Below are 14978 nucleotides of genomic sequence, written 5' to 3' on the forward strand. Positions count from 1 at the left end.
TTCCGATGTGGCTACCCGATTTTAAAACAAAAATAAACAATTTCCTCTTTCCATCCACCCATTATTAATGATTTCAAGGAGCTTTCGACACTGAATACTGTTTTGGAACTTTGAACACAAACGAAAACATGCTTTAAAATTGCTCTATAATTGGAAGTTCGTCTTTTTGGGCGTCAATTCATGGAAAGGGATGTGTGCTGTGACTTGTGTCATGACAATTTGACGAGCTGCTTTGTGCTATAGTTCCACCACTTTGCCGAAATTTAGGATATAATTGCTATTTTTAATAGTAATGATGGTAAACTTGCAAAGACATAACGCATAGGTCTGTAGGTCCAATGAATTGTGAGGAGATAAATTCAGTTCCGACCACATTAGAAACCAATTGTTGGTAGCATCGGATGCTATAGTCTTCTTTGATTGGCTGATAGTTAGACCTATTACGTCACCGGTTCGTCATTTGATTGGCCGTATAAAAGTAGGGCTATCTCATCACAGAGATGTCTTTCAACATGGAGCGTTTTGTTGTTGGATGTATAGGCTTCTTTATCTTCTTGCACTTGACCATGGCACAGGTAAGGTATATGACTATACAGGGTCCATTCCACAGTTTGGCGATTTCATATTGTCGTACATGACATTTCGAAAACAATTTATAGTCTCTGTAGCTGAATGCTTGAGTGACAAAAATTGTCCTTTTGTGTCCATGATGAAGTTATAGTGGGAGGTCATGTTTAAAATTGATACCCATAATAATGTTTGATTATGGGTGAATTAATGCTGGCAATGTTGTGTGTCGTACGGGACTCAGATATGCCCCTCACGACACGCAACATTTTTACCACTAATTCACCCATGGACATTTTAATGTTGGTTGTCATTTTTTTACATGACAACCCAGTAGCACGTTATTATTGCCGCAATGCAAATTCAAGTTTCTCGTTTGTTTGGAAAGTAGGATGAAAATGTTTTGAAAATGGATGGTTTTCTAGCATGCTTTAATCGCCCAAATGGCAGTTGGTGAATGTAAATTTGAAACCACGCTTCCGGATGGCCACCTTCCAGTCTTTAGAATATTGTGCAGTGTGCACATGCAACACTTTCTAATGGGTCTCTTTGCAAGTTTTGCGATTGGTTTAGGTGTACGTAACCACCAACCGTTTTCCTCTTTCGGTTGTTTTGTATGCTTAAAATAGCGGGTTTTTTTTCTTTTAAAAACTAATCTTATTATTCTAAATTGATACCTAGCTGTACAAGATTTTGTAAATTAAGCATGAATATGTCTTACATTCCAATCGTTAAAAAATGCAACTATATGGACCATTGATAGTTTATCAATTTTGCATGCCGGTTTTCATTTTGAATAATACGCCTATTTTACGTATTCTATTTAGCGAAGTTCAAGTGTACCCTTCCTTTTATTTTCATGATTGACATACTTTGTGATATATTGGGCATTTAATGTTATTTATATTTTGTGAACAGAAAATTAGAATACAATACACACATTTCATAATCCCTTTTGCAAATTCGTAAAAAAAAATCACCTCAAATTGAACATATAGCCACCAAGAATGCATATGGCATTTTAATTTATTTATATGTAAGATGAAAAAAACATTTTTGTCTAAAAATCAAATTGTAATAAAAGGGCCACCCAGATGTTGAGATAATTGTAAAGTCGACATCTTATCAGCTAAAGATTATGTGTCGAGATCTTGGATGTTATTTTCGACATTCTCTAGCAGAAATGATCAGATGACGAGATCCCAAATCTTATCATGCCGACATCCAACAGACAATGAGATGATTGAGATCCGAATCTCATCATTTCGACATCCTTTAGCAGAGATGACTAGATGACGAGATCTCAGATCTCAGCATGTCTACATCCTTTAGCAGAGATGATTAGATGACGAGATCTCGGTTTACATCATGTCTACATCCTTTGGCAGAGATGATCAGATGACGAGATCTCGGATCTCAGCATGTCTACATCCTTTAACAGAGATGATCAGATGACGAGATCTCGGATCTCATCATGTCTACACCCTTTAGCAGAGATGATCAGATGACAAGATCTCGGATCTCATCATGTCTACATCCTTAACAGAGATGATCAGATGACGAGATCTCGGATCTCATCATGTCTACATCCTTTAGCAGAGATGATCAGATGACGAGATCTCGGATCTCATCATGTCTACATCCTTTAGCAGAGATGATCAGATGACGAGATCTCGGATCTCATCATGTCTACATCCTTTAGCAGAGATGATCAGATGACGAAATCTCGGATCTCATTATGTCTACATCCTTTAACAGAGATGATCAGATGACGAGATCTCGGATCTCATCATGTCTACATCCTTTAGCAGAGGTGATCAGATGACGAAATCTCGGATCTCATCATGTCTACATCCTTTAACAGAGATGATCAGATGACTAGATCTCGGATCTCATCATGTCTATATCCTTTAACAGAGATGATCAGATGACGAGATCTCGGATCTCATCATGTCTACATCCTTTAACAGAGATGATCAGATGACGAGATCTCGGATCTCATCATGCCCACATCCTTTAACAGAGATGATCAGATGATGAAATTCTTCGCCATGCATGTTTTCCATGTTTTCATCACAATGGTCATAAATATGTTTAAACGAATTAATCAATGAACGTCACACTATCTTTTTCAATTCACTGTTTTGCCCGAGCTGAATAATATATGGTTATATATTACATGTTTATTTTCTATTTTCAAAAGGAACTGCCCAGACCAATGGTAAAAATATTCGTCTGGTGGGTGGACGCAACCAATATGAAGGGCGAGTCGAGATCTTTCTGGAAGATGTGTGGTCGACTGTGTGTGACGATTACTTTAATGCCGGAACAGCAAATGTACTGTGTAGAATGCTTGGATTCGCCTCGGCCACTACGCATTACTGTTGCGCAAAATTCGGCGAAGGATCGTCAGAACGAAAATTAAAGGTATACTGTGAGGGGAATGAGGCTAATATCACGGACTGTGACCATTACTTTGCATCGGAGCCAGTTGACCCGGTTTATTCTTCCGACTCGAGGTACTATTGTGAGCATAATGAAGACGTTGGTCTGGAGTGCGACCCGGGTGAGTACTTTAGCTGGGGGCTATGTCTAGATCTACGTTAAACTAACTCGAAGGCGCCATGAGGAGCGCTAGCGTCCATGTATGGTAAGATCTAGATATGATGTAAACTCATCAAAGGGCAATAAATAAATGTGCGTTTATTATGATTGATAATCTTTCAATAAATTCGTTTTGATAATAAATATCCTAAAACCTACGAGAAGAACTTGACGTCTGCACACGTCCCCTGAATTTCAAGCGGAGTATTAAGTGGCAAGAAGGTCTGACGTGAAATAACTTAATGAAAATAGTTTTTGTCTCACCTGCGAAGCAAAGTGAGACTATAGGCGCCGCTTTTCCGACGGCGACGGCGACGGCGGCGGCGGCGGCGATGGCGGCGGCGGCGGCGGCGTCAACATCAAATCTTAACCTGAGGTTAAGTTTTTGAAATGACGTCATAACTTAGAAAGTATATGGACCTAGTTAATAAAACTTGGCGATAAGGTTAATCAAGTATTACTGAACATCCTATCAGAGTTTCATGTCACATGACCAAGGTCAAAGGTCATTTAGGGTCAATGAACTTAGACCATGTTGGAGGAATCAACATCGAAATCTTAACCTGAGGTTAAGTTTTTGAAATGTCATCATAACTTAGAAAATATATGGACCTAGTTCATGAAACTTGGACATAAGCTTAATACATCCTGCATGAGTTTCACGTCACATGACCAAGGTCAAAGGTCATTTAGGGTCAATGAACTTTGGCCGAATTGGGATATCTGTTGAATTCCCATTATAACTTTGAAAGTTTATGGATCTGATTCATGAAACTTGGACATAATAGTAATCATGCATCACTGAAAATTTTGTGCAAGTTTCAGGTCTCATGATTAAGGTCAAAGGTCATTTAGGGTCAATGAACTTTGGCCGAATCGGGGTTTCTGTTGAATTACCATCATAACTTTGAAAGTTTATTGGTCTAGTTCATTAAACTTGGACATTAGAGTAATCAAGTATCACTGAACATCCTGTGCGCGTTTCAGGTCACATGACCAAGGTCAAAGGTCAATGAACTTTGGCCGAATAGGGTATATCTGTTGAATTACCATCATAACTTTGAAAGTTTATGGATCTGATTCATGAAACTTGTACATAAGAGTAATCAAGTATCACTGAACATCCTGTTCGAGTTTCAGGTCACATTATCAAGGTCAAAGGTCATGTAAGGTCAATGAACTTTGGCCATGTTGGGTTTTTTTGTTGAATAACCATCATATCTCTGTAAGTTTATTGGTCTAGTTCATAAAAAGTGGACATAAGAGTAACCATGTATCACTGAACATCTTGTGCGAGTTAGAGTAGTGTTCAAAGTCAGTACTGCTGCTATATTGAACCGCGTGATGCAGGTGAGACGGCCAGAGGCATTCCCCTTGTTCAAACTATCTACTTCTAAAGTTATTATAAAATTTATTTATATAATAATTATTATATAAAACAAGTAACTGTACTAATTCGTAGATGAAGACTGTAGTTGGCCAATCAATTACTTTCAATATTTTTTTCGATCCTCGTGCAGGAACCGCTTGGAACAACCCTCATGACATTCGACTAGTTGGTGGTGCAACTCCATTCGAGGGGCGGGTTGAGATTTACTACGAGGACGCTTGGACGACGGTATGCGACGAAGGGATCCGCAATGAAGAGGCCAACGTCCTTTGTCAGATGCTGGGGCACATAGGGGCCAGCAGCTTCCACTGCTGCGGGGCATTTGGTCGAGGGGCTTCGGAAAATATGATACGGGATGTGCGATGTGAAGGGAATGAAGCGAATATCACGGATTGCAAATTTGACCATGGTGTGGAACAACCGGGTTACTCCTCTTCAGATTATAGAGGGGTTTACTGTGATCATTCTGATGATCTGGGACTAGTGTGCATACCAGGTGATCCGTGTTTCATTAATCTCTTCGTATGTTACAAGTGACTTTAAAGGTCAATACCGACAGGTGATCCTTTCCTGTGGAAAGGATATTAACACCGAATTTTCATTGATGTTGATCCAGAGCTTAAAGAAAGGATCACCAGTCGTTCATAACTTACGAACAGCTCTATGAAACACCTACTAGGTGGATGTTTCATAAAGCATTTTGAAAAGTTACTCACAACTTCACGCACGACTGGAACATGTTTGTAAATGCTCAGTCTGCTACATTGGAATGTATCATTTAGCACAACAAAGGCTCATTAGTCGAGCGTAAAAACTTTCAGCTTTATGAAATATCCGCCTGATGGGTCTTTCAGAAAGCCCTTCATTGGTTGACATTACTCACGACTGATGACCCTTTCTTGCACTAAATGATATATACCTTATGTAGCAGACGCAGCACGTAAGAACATGTTCCAGTCGTGCATATAATTTGTAACTTTATGAACAGCCTTATGAAACACTCACGAGGCAAAGAAGGCTAGACTGCATGCTCAAGACGAATCTGCTTTCAAATCCCAATGGGAGCTCAGAACTAAATCCAAATTTGGTATTCGATTGGGAGCACGTGGAACGGGCAACAGTAGGTATAGGCCCACGTGAAGTCAACCCATTGAAAAATGATTGGTCCCAATTAATGTAGGCAATGGGGGACCAATTGCCAATTGCTTTGAATTGGCGATTTAGTTTTTTTAATAGGTAAAATTATATTTCTATTATTGAATAAATGTTTCAATTGGTATTTTTATTGAAAATTTGGTTCAGTTGAAATATCTGAAACCATTTTAAATTTTTAAATTATTCAATATTTTACCTGGGGATTCGTATCCTCTTACCGTCGAGTTGACTAGCTCAGGTATAGGTGTTCCATAAAGCTGTTCCGAAATGATTTCTTGCGTAAGACTGATGGCCCTTGCGATTTTATTTCAGAATATCGCTAGAGAGTATATATAAGAATAATTATGTTCCAGTCGTCGTAACTTTACAAAGAGGTTCATTAAGCATCATCCAGGTACAATTGCGGAATATTTTCCATCGACGGAATCATCATATAGCAATGAAAAGAATCACCTCTTCTAAATGATCAATGTTCTATGATTACCGGTGTTATCTTTTTATTTATTGTATGGGATATTTATTGATTTTCCATAAACATGCAGCTGATATTCGTATTCATGATGGATCAAAGCGTCCTGGTCACCAAAAGGGCAGAGTGGAACTGGCACAGAACCTCCAATGGAAGGCTTTCTGTGCCGAATCCATGGACTTTAACCTTGCCATCGTCCTTTGCCGGATGCTTGGAGAACATACAGCTAAATCCTTCTATGATATCGAGTTGTTGGACCATGAAGAGGCCGCTGTCCTTAACATCACTTATTCGTGCCAGGGAACAGAAAACAACGTCGGTGACTGCGAGCAACAGAACAGGACCATTCTTAATTGCAGTCGGGAACGATGGGTGTCAGGGATCACGTGCGTCAGTTGTAAGTATGTTCCCGCTTTCCTCAAACTTTCTTTTACTGCCAGTTTATATTTGTAGATAGATTAGTGATGGGGGAGGGGGTGGTGTGGGGATGAATCACTCCTTCGAGGTTCTAATTCAATACCGCAGCCTACATGGGAGAGGAATGTCTCGCACCCCCTTCTAACTCCCACAAATCCCTTTTAAATCGCTATGCATGAGCACAGTTATGTTGATATGGAAAACACGGGAAGTAAGGTTATCCATTCGTTGTATTTTCTGAGAAGTGTGTCCGTTCCTATTTTTGAAGAGAATCAAACCACTGGCTGATCCAGAGAGGGGCACATTCGGCCCATGCTCCTCTCTCTCTTGAGAAACACAAACACATTTATAGGAGTATATATTATGCATACGCAAGCGAGGACCTTTTTTCTTGCAATTTTTTCCTGGATGCAAATGATCTCCATTTTTCTAGTGAACACCCTTTTTTGCTTCCCATCCCCTACTTTGTAAAGTCCTGGTCCCTTCCTTGAATCAAACCCAATGAAAAATTCTCATCATTACAGTGCCAGTCCGCCTCGTCTCTAGAAATAATGATGAGGGAAGAGTTGAAGTATACCATGGAATATCTTGGTCTGCTATCTCCTATTCCTCCTGGAACTCCCGCGCTGCCGATGTTGTCTGTCGCATGCTCGGCTACGCCGGCGCTACTGCAGCGTACCGGGATGAAGAACTGTATGAAGCGCCCTCTGTGAATGTTCTGTTGGAGAGAGTCATCTGTAACGGAACAGAAATAAATATTGCCCATTGCAACATGTCGGAGTTTGGGAGGTTGACTTACAGCCCAGACGGATATGCAGCCGCAAGGTGTCAAGGAGAGAGTATGTACATAGATCATGTAGGTCTCACAACAGCCTACTAAAGATCAGCAATTACACACACACCAATGAATAGATATTGATTACCACATTACATGAAACATAATCCATTTTGGAATGGCAAGAAACAAATGATATACATGTATATCCTAAGAGGTAGAGTATTTTGTGCAGTGTGATTCAGATAATTCGACTGAGATATATTGTTCTCTCTAGCTGTCAAAGCCAATAAGCACGTACAACCACATTTTACTATGTTTTATGCTTTTGTTGATTTTAAATCCTGTGTTGCTTCCCATAAACGACCAGTAAACCAAAATCGTTCACTGCAATTACTTCTTAAATGTAGTTCTTTTGTCTCCTCATAACCGTATATCTCGATACTAAGCCTATGCTACTTTCCATATGTTACCCTTTCACTTCAGTGGATGTCCCAATCAGACTACAAGGAAGCGAAGACACAAATTCGGGAAGGGTCGAAATATTCTACTACGGATCTTGGGGTACAATCTGCGCAACTGGCGACCTAATTAGGACGACCGGAAATGAGCACTACGCCATGAACATCGCAAACGTCCTTTGTAGGATGCTTGGGTTCCCGAGGGCGTTGTCCTACGAGTGCTGCGGTCAGTACGGACATGGGACCGGAGGAATCTACCTGGACACCCTTAAATGCAGTGGCAAGGAAGCCAACGTTCTGGAATGCCCAAAGAGCGACCAAGGATTGCACAGGAGATGCAACCACTTTATGGACCTCGGAGTCACTTGCCAGCCAAAAGGTTCGTCTTCTTTGATGTATAGATCCAACAAACGAAAAACGTGAAACCAGAATGTGTCTGAAGATGAATATTAGTACCTCTTTTCGTGTGCATGTATTTTAAAGACCTATACAATCTGTAATGATATGTTGAATATATTGAATTCTATTATGAATGGAACAATTATAGTTCGTGTGAAAATGGGCATAAAACGTTCACTATAATGAACTTATACAAGTAAATCAAACCAAAAATTTCAAACCCCATTCAAAGAGTAGCCTAATAATGGAAAACTGTTGCTCTGTATTTGTCCCAAGACATTTCTTTTAACCCGTCGGAGACTGTGGCAGCACATATAGTCTGTTGGAAAAACATGTCATAGCCAAATTATTCATTTTGTAACTCTGCCCGCTTACAGTTGACTATCGCATCCGGCTTCTTGGTGGACCATCCCCACTGGAGGGCAGGGTTGAAGTGAAGTCAGACGCCTCTGGCACTTGGGGGACAGTGTGCGACGACAACTGGGATTTGACAGACTCCAACGTAGTCTGCAGGATGCTCGGCTATGAGCGGGCGGAAAGCTACTCCTGCGGTCTGTATGAGAAGACGTCCAAACGTAGACCTATCCTCCTTGACGAGGTCGAATGTGATGGGACAGAGACGAACATCGGACATTGCAGAGTTCATTATCGGCATGATTGCTCACATGACGAGGACGTCGAAGTGAAATGTGTCGACTGGACTACATCCGCGTCTTCAACCCAAAGTAACACAAAGAAAATAACAGGTAAAGGTACTTTCTCTTACCACTTTCAAAAGAATGGGCCCCACAACGGTACGGTTAAAAACAAAAGACAGAGTCTTGTCTTTCATCAGGTAAGCGTTTCATGAAAAGACTTGTCGGACGTTTTATCCGACAGTTACCATAATAACAGTGCCTCTTGGCCAATGAAAATCAGGGAAAGATGTTAGATCTGACAACTTGTCGGACATAAATGTTGATAAAACGCTCCTCTGGAAAACTTTTTTTGGTCCGATGAGTTGTGAGATAAAACGCCTTTCCTTGACTTTGATTAGCGGAATAGGGTTGTCGGATAAAACATCCGAACGTCCTTTCATGAAAAATGCCCATAGAATGGTGTAAGCCTCTTTTCGGTAATCCTTATATTCACCATAGACAGGATGACTGAGGATGCATGAAAGTCGCGGTGAAAGCACTGAGCTAGAAACACATATATCCCAAAGGCAGGATTCAAATGGAATATGTGTCGTTCACTTATCGTCTTTCATGCATTTTCGATTTCCCTATATTGTGAATGTGCTATGGATCAACGATAGAAAGGCTATTGCAGGATTTCTACACAAAAGACGGGGCCCTGACATTTGGTAACGGCCCTTGTTTTTTTACAGTGGCAACCTAATTTCAGGTAGCATTAATGTTAGACATACATTTCCTCCATTATTCTGTAATACGTACGCTTTGAAAAGGATTGTCAAAAAGCCAATGTGCTGGTGAGGATGCGTCCGACCAACTGACTTCCCGGTTAGAACCAACATTACATAAAGATCTTTCACCTATCCTCTTTCAGAGTGTTTCTGTTTCTGTTTATCATAACTCCCGTAGGAACTCCACAGGACCGATTTTTTACAGGTAAACGCCAAGCTAAAATATAACCAATTACATATAGGCAACATTTATACGTCTAAGTTATTCAGTCATAGTGACTGACCTTATCGACGACAGATATTACTCTCGGGGATTTTCATCAAAATGAAGACATTGGCAGAGTGGGGATTCGAACTCACAACCTGGCGATTATGAGTCCGATGCTCTAATCACTGGATCACACGACCCCTTGTTGTTACATCGCTTCTTGGTCATGTGTTCCTTTCAAGCAAGGTCGAATTGAATGATCTAGTAAGGAATAGCCAGTTGTTGCCAGAGAAGCCGTCAATGATTATTGTTATTTTGGGACCTTTCTTCATTGGCACTTCTTAGTAGTTTTAAACAGTAAATATATGTACGTTTCCATAACTAGGCCACTATTTTCACACATACGTAATGGCCTATTACGACAAATGACGTTGGATATTTCACAGCGACATTGTTTTTGGCGTTTGACCCTTCTTAGGGGGGAATCCAACCTCGGTCGTAAAATGTGTGAGAGAGGAGAAAATAAGTTAAACAGAATTATAAAAGATTAGAAAAATCGAATAAGCAATGAAAAAAAAAATATGGCTGTTTTAATTGAAATCTCTAAGACTGCAAATTCCAAATTTGGCATCTGGTAAGTAAATTCTGACCAATGGTAGAGACAACTTTCACATAGACCTTGTACTCGATTAACAGGGACTGTGGTATTCTAAGTTACTGCTACCCGGGGGCAATGATATATAAGCAAGGTAGCATATTTTATTTTATGTCCTCTTGACAGAAAAACATAATTTTAAGTAATACTTCTGAATTAGAATTGTCGATGGGTATAGTGATTAACATTTATTTTTTTAAATTTTATTTGATTTTTTACAAATTTTCAAAATCATAACCTTTTTTTTTTTCTCCGACATGTCCGATGTCGTTCAAACTTTCATCTATTAGTCTGATTTTCCCCCTTTTCCTCTAGAAAAGACATGTTATTTGGGTAGGATTCCCCTTAAACGCAAAATAACATGCTCCAGGACCTCCTCCCCCACCCAAAGCTTTGTTTTGGCTAGAACGTTATTCGCCACTAGAAGTGGTCAATATGACATTGATTATTGATATTGTAATATGCAGATACTGGCGAGAATTTGGCAAGGAACAGTGAAGTCACGAGTAGTGCGATGCCGCCTTGGACCGTGCCAACAAAAAGAACATTCGGTAGGTATTTCTATTTTATGAGAATGATTGACATGTAATTATTAAAACAAACAACTTTTGAGAAACAGAAGTAGGCCCCTCACACAGAAGAACATGCCATCCTTTTTTGCAGCTATATTTCGGTAGAGAATGACGAAATACCTCGACAAACCAAATCTTGTGGAATCCAGCAAAAGAGGCAACTATTTGAGTTATCTTATAACTGGAGTCTCTTATTTCTTCTACTTTTAAAAGAAAGACATACCACTAATCCTATAGACTAGCGAAACTGTCCAGGTTGAATAAATGCAAAACAATGTATAATTATCTTGATTTTTGTCATTAATAGGGCGATTCCATACGTTTCGTATGGGACAGTTTGAGAACAATTTATAGTCCCTTACTTGAATGCTTGACCATTATTTTTTGTCAATGATAAAGTTAAAGCGGGTATAGTGATGTCAAAAATTGAAAACCGGGTGAATTACAGGTGAAAATGCTATGTGTCGTCTGGGACTGAGATATGTCCCGTACGACAACATTTTCACCCCTAAGTCATTAATCATGTTAATGGAAAACGTATTTTTGTTGGTTGTCATTTTTTTACATCACTACTCAGTTGTCCTTTAACAAATTAAAGTTCCATGTTTGTTTGGACAGCAGGTTAAATAAAAAGTGTTGTGAGAATGGCCGATATTTTTGTATCTGTAAATCACCCAATATTGATCATTATATTTTCCCATATATCTTCATTTCTCTCCATACAATTTGTTTATGAATTATTCATAAAAGCAAAATAACAATTTATACTTGTACACTCACTACATCAGTGGATAAACAGTGCAACCAAACGCAATTCTAATTTGGTAGCACTATTCTGATTAGTTCCTGGTCAGTATACCTAGAAGAATACGCATAGGATGATGACCTTAATAAGCCTTTTTATTTACCGATTAATCACTAGCTTCAGTGTTACGGTGCCCTGATTTGCGTTATGCTATCAGCAGATTTAATTATGTCAAACGTATTTTCACTTTTCAGCTTTAATCATTGCACAGGCGGTGTACATTGTCGTTGCCCTGATTGTCATTGTCTTATTGACAATACGGATGCAGCACTATAGGTATTGTATGGTGTCTTTTTCTATAATTCATTTTAATATTTTGGCCAGTAAACGGGGTAGAAAGAGAGGAGACTGAAGGTTTCTCTCAGAGCCAAATAGGACAGTTTAGCAATCACTTCTCAGATGCTTTACGTAACGCAGCTAATCTCTTGTCAAAAGCTTTTCATAACAAAGCAGACTTTGTCGAAAATCGGTGAATTAAATCCGCAGTGTCGTCCAGGACTCTTGGCAAACGACATGCTTGCAATTGTTTGTCCAGTCCGTGTTATAAGACGATGTGCTGGTCCGGTCCAAAAACTCTCGACAATGACTTTTAATTTGTCCATTGGGTTTGGGAGGCAATCTCAATAGATTATTAACGTTGCAGAAAGCATCTGTGATGTAGATGCTAAAATACGCTATTGACAAAGAAAACAAAACGACGACAACAATTGCTGATGTCTCGATTTTATTTTGAAATAAATGTATGAATATAGGTTTGATCTTTAACCCTTTTAAAGATTCATTGTTTGTTAGTAGTTATAATTTTATAAAACAACTTCTTCTATACGAATACTAATTGTATAAATCAGTGATCATGAATGTAAATATTGAATTGTCGCAGTAGTACATTGCAAAATGTGTAATGCAACACCAGAAAAATAAAACAACACCGGTCTGGAACACTTTTACACCAGACATGGCTGAAAAGTGTTGACAAACACCAGTTTAAAATCAACCCAGTTTTCTTTACCAGCCGGTGTTGTTTCAACACATATCTGGCTTAATTCAAACCAAAAGACAAGAGTTTTCAGGCCGTTTTTGGTTAGAATATTACACAGGAAATGTGGTGTTGACCGGTAAAGAGAGGTCCACACTAGACATTTTACTCTAGTGTTAAGTTTATGGTGATCACGTCATATAGGTGCTTATATAACACCATTTAACTCTTTGGTGTTATGTTTAATCTGTATGTATATATATATGTAGTTTGAAATAAATGGATGAAGAGAATAATGTTCTCTTCATCCATTTCTTTCACACAATATTTACATAAACAGTTGCCAAAGCTGTTGTACATGTATAACTTCACACATATATACATATATATATACATATGCATATATATATAATTGTAAAGAAATATATAATAATATATATATATATATATATATATTGTAAAGAAATGGATGAAGAGAACAATGGTAGGCGTAGCTTAAATCAAGGTTCCCCAGAGCTATCTACCCTTTGGAAAAATTGGTGATGCCGAAAAAATGTCTCTGCCGGGAATCGAACCCGGGCCCCCAGCTTTGAACGCCGGTGCCTTAACCACTAGACCACAGAGACGGGTTTGTTGTTAGGGCGAGCCAGATCCGATTGACCGTCAGATAGACAGATTTATAAAAAAGAGTTGCCAAAAGCTGTTGTACATGTAAAGCTTTACACACACACACACACACACATAAATATAAATATATATATATATATATATATATATATAATATAATATATATATATATATATATATATATATATATATATATGTATATGTAATATATATATGTGTGTGTGTGGGTGTGTATGTGTGTGTTTACAATGATTAAAACGATACAGAGAATAACCTACATCTACAACATCATAATAGATTCATACACACACACATATACAGATATAATATAATATATATATATATATATATATATATATATATATAAAAATATATATATACCTAAAAAATATATAGAGAGAGAGATAGAGGGGATGCATGTGTGGGTGATGGTGGTAGTGTGTGTGTGTGTATCTATTACGATGTTTCCGGTGGTTAACCTGTTTTTTCTATGATTTTGAGCATCAGTAATTAAATCATACCTTTAAACTATGTTATTTATGAAAGAGCACAATCATCCACTTATAATTACCAAAAAGAAATATCGAAACATTAGCAAACCTACATGTAAATTCTTAGACTGTCTTGAAACAAAACATTTCGGGCCATAAAACCTCTTTGAATAATGATAGATCACGCATTACATAAAGTTTTTCGTAAGTTTCCATGGTGACGTACGACCGGCACCAGAACACGTCATCAATCTGTGTAACGTACCAACACCTAGCTCTGTAAAACACCCTCATTGTTTTCGTCCATGCTCTCGTGGTCACGTGCATTAATATTTTAGTGTTCTGTTTTTACAATTTTTACCGTTTTCCCCCCTTTTTATTACAGGCGAAGAGCAAGATCATCAAATATAACAGAGATTCCTTTAACGGGAGATAGCAAATGAAAATTTTACTCATCGGGCGAGCTAGACCTTCCCAAACATTTCGATGGAACACTGGCGTACAGAGAGAGAGAGGGGCATAGGCGACGGAAGCGGGGGCGGGACAGGTCCCCTCTCAAAATTTGAGGTAGGGGGGGGGGGACGATCCCTCCTAAATATTTAGTTGATAACCTTTTTTTTGCTTGTCAATTTTGTTTCCTGCGTCCCCCTTTAATTCTGGTGGACACCTTTAAAATGTCTGTTGCCCCCCCCCCCCCTAAAATTTAGGTTGATGACCTTTTTTTTTCTTGTCAAATTGTTTTACATGTGTCCATCACAAAATTTCAGGAAGACCCCCTCTAATTTTTTGGCTTCCGCCGCCATTAGAGAGGGGAGATGGTGTGGTAGCCACATGGCCCCCAAAATTTCCATGACCAAGAAAAGAAGTAGAAAGGGGAAGTAAATGAAGGTAAAAGGGACAATCTGATATTACTTTCTGAATATTACGTCAAAATCTATCGAAAAAATAACATTTCTTTAGTATCAAATAGGATTTTTTTTTCGCTTGCAGCTTTTCAAAATA

General features: G+C 38.7%; 1 protein-coding gene and 1 long non-coding RNA gene across 2 annotated transcripts; both read left to right on the forward strand.

Moving 5' to 3' along the window:
• The first annotated feature begins 2756 nt into the window (after window positions 1–2756).
• On the forward strand, window positions 2757–11431 carry LOC121406270 (deleted in malignant brain tumors 1 protein-like). Its single transcript, XM_041597287.1, has 8 exons — window positions 2757–3133; window positions 4692–5057; window positions 6259–6582; window positions 7127–7441; window positions 7864–8217; window positions 8615–8983; window positions 10973–11056; window positions 11385–11431. Exons 1-8 carry the CDS (start codon window positions 2917–2919, stop codon window positions 11429–11431), a joined length of 2076 nt encoding a protein of 691 aa, XP_041453221.1. The 5' UTR covers window positions 2757–2916.
• Window positions 11432–12075: 644 nt separating this feature from the next.
• Window positions 12076–14409, forward strand: LOC121406095. Its single transcript, XR_005968753.1, has 2 exons — window positions 12076–12158; window positions 14362–14409. It is a non-coding gene; the product is annotated as an uncharacterized LOC121406095 (long non-coding RNA).
• Window positions 14410–14978: the final 569 nt, after the last annotated feature.

The sequence above is a fragment of the Lytechinus variegatus genome, chromosome 19 (assembly GCF_018143015.1).
Source record: "Lytechinus variegatus isolate NC3 chromosome 19, Lvar_3.0, whole genome shotgun sequence".
Taxonomy (NCBI): Eukaryota; Metazoa; Echinodermata; class Echinoidea; order Temnopleuroida; family Toxopneustidae; genus Lytechinus; species Lytechinus variegatus.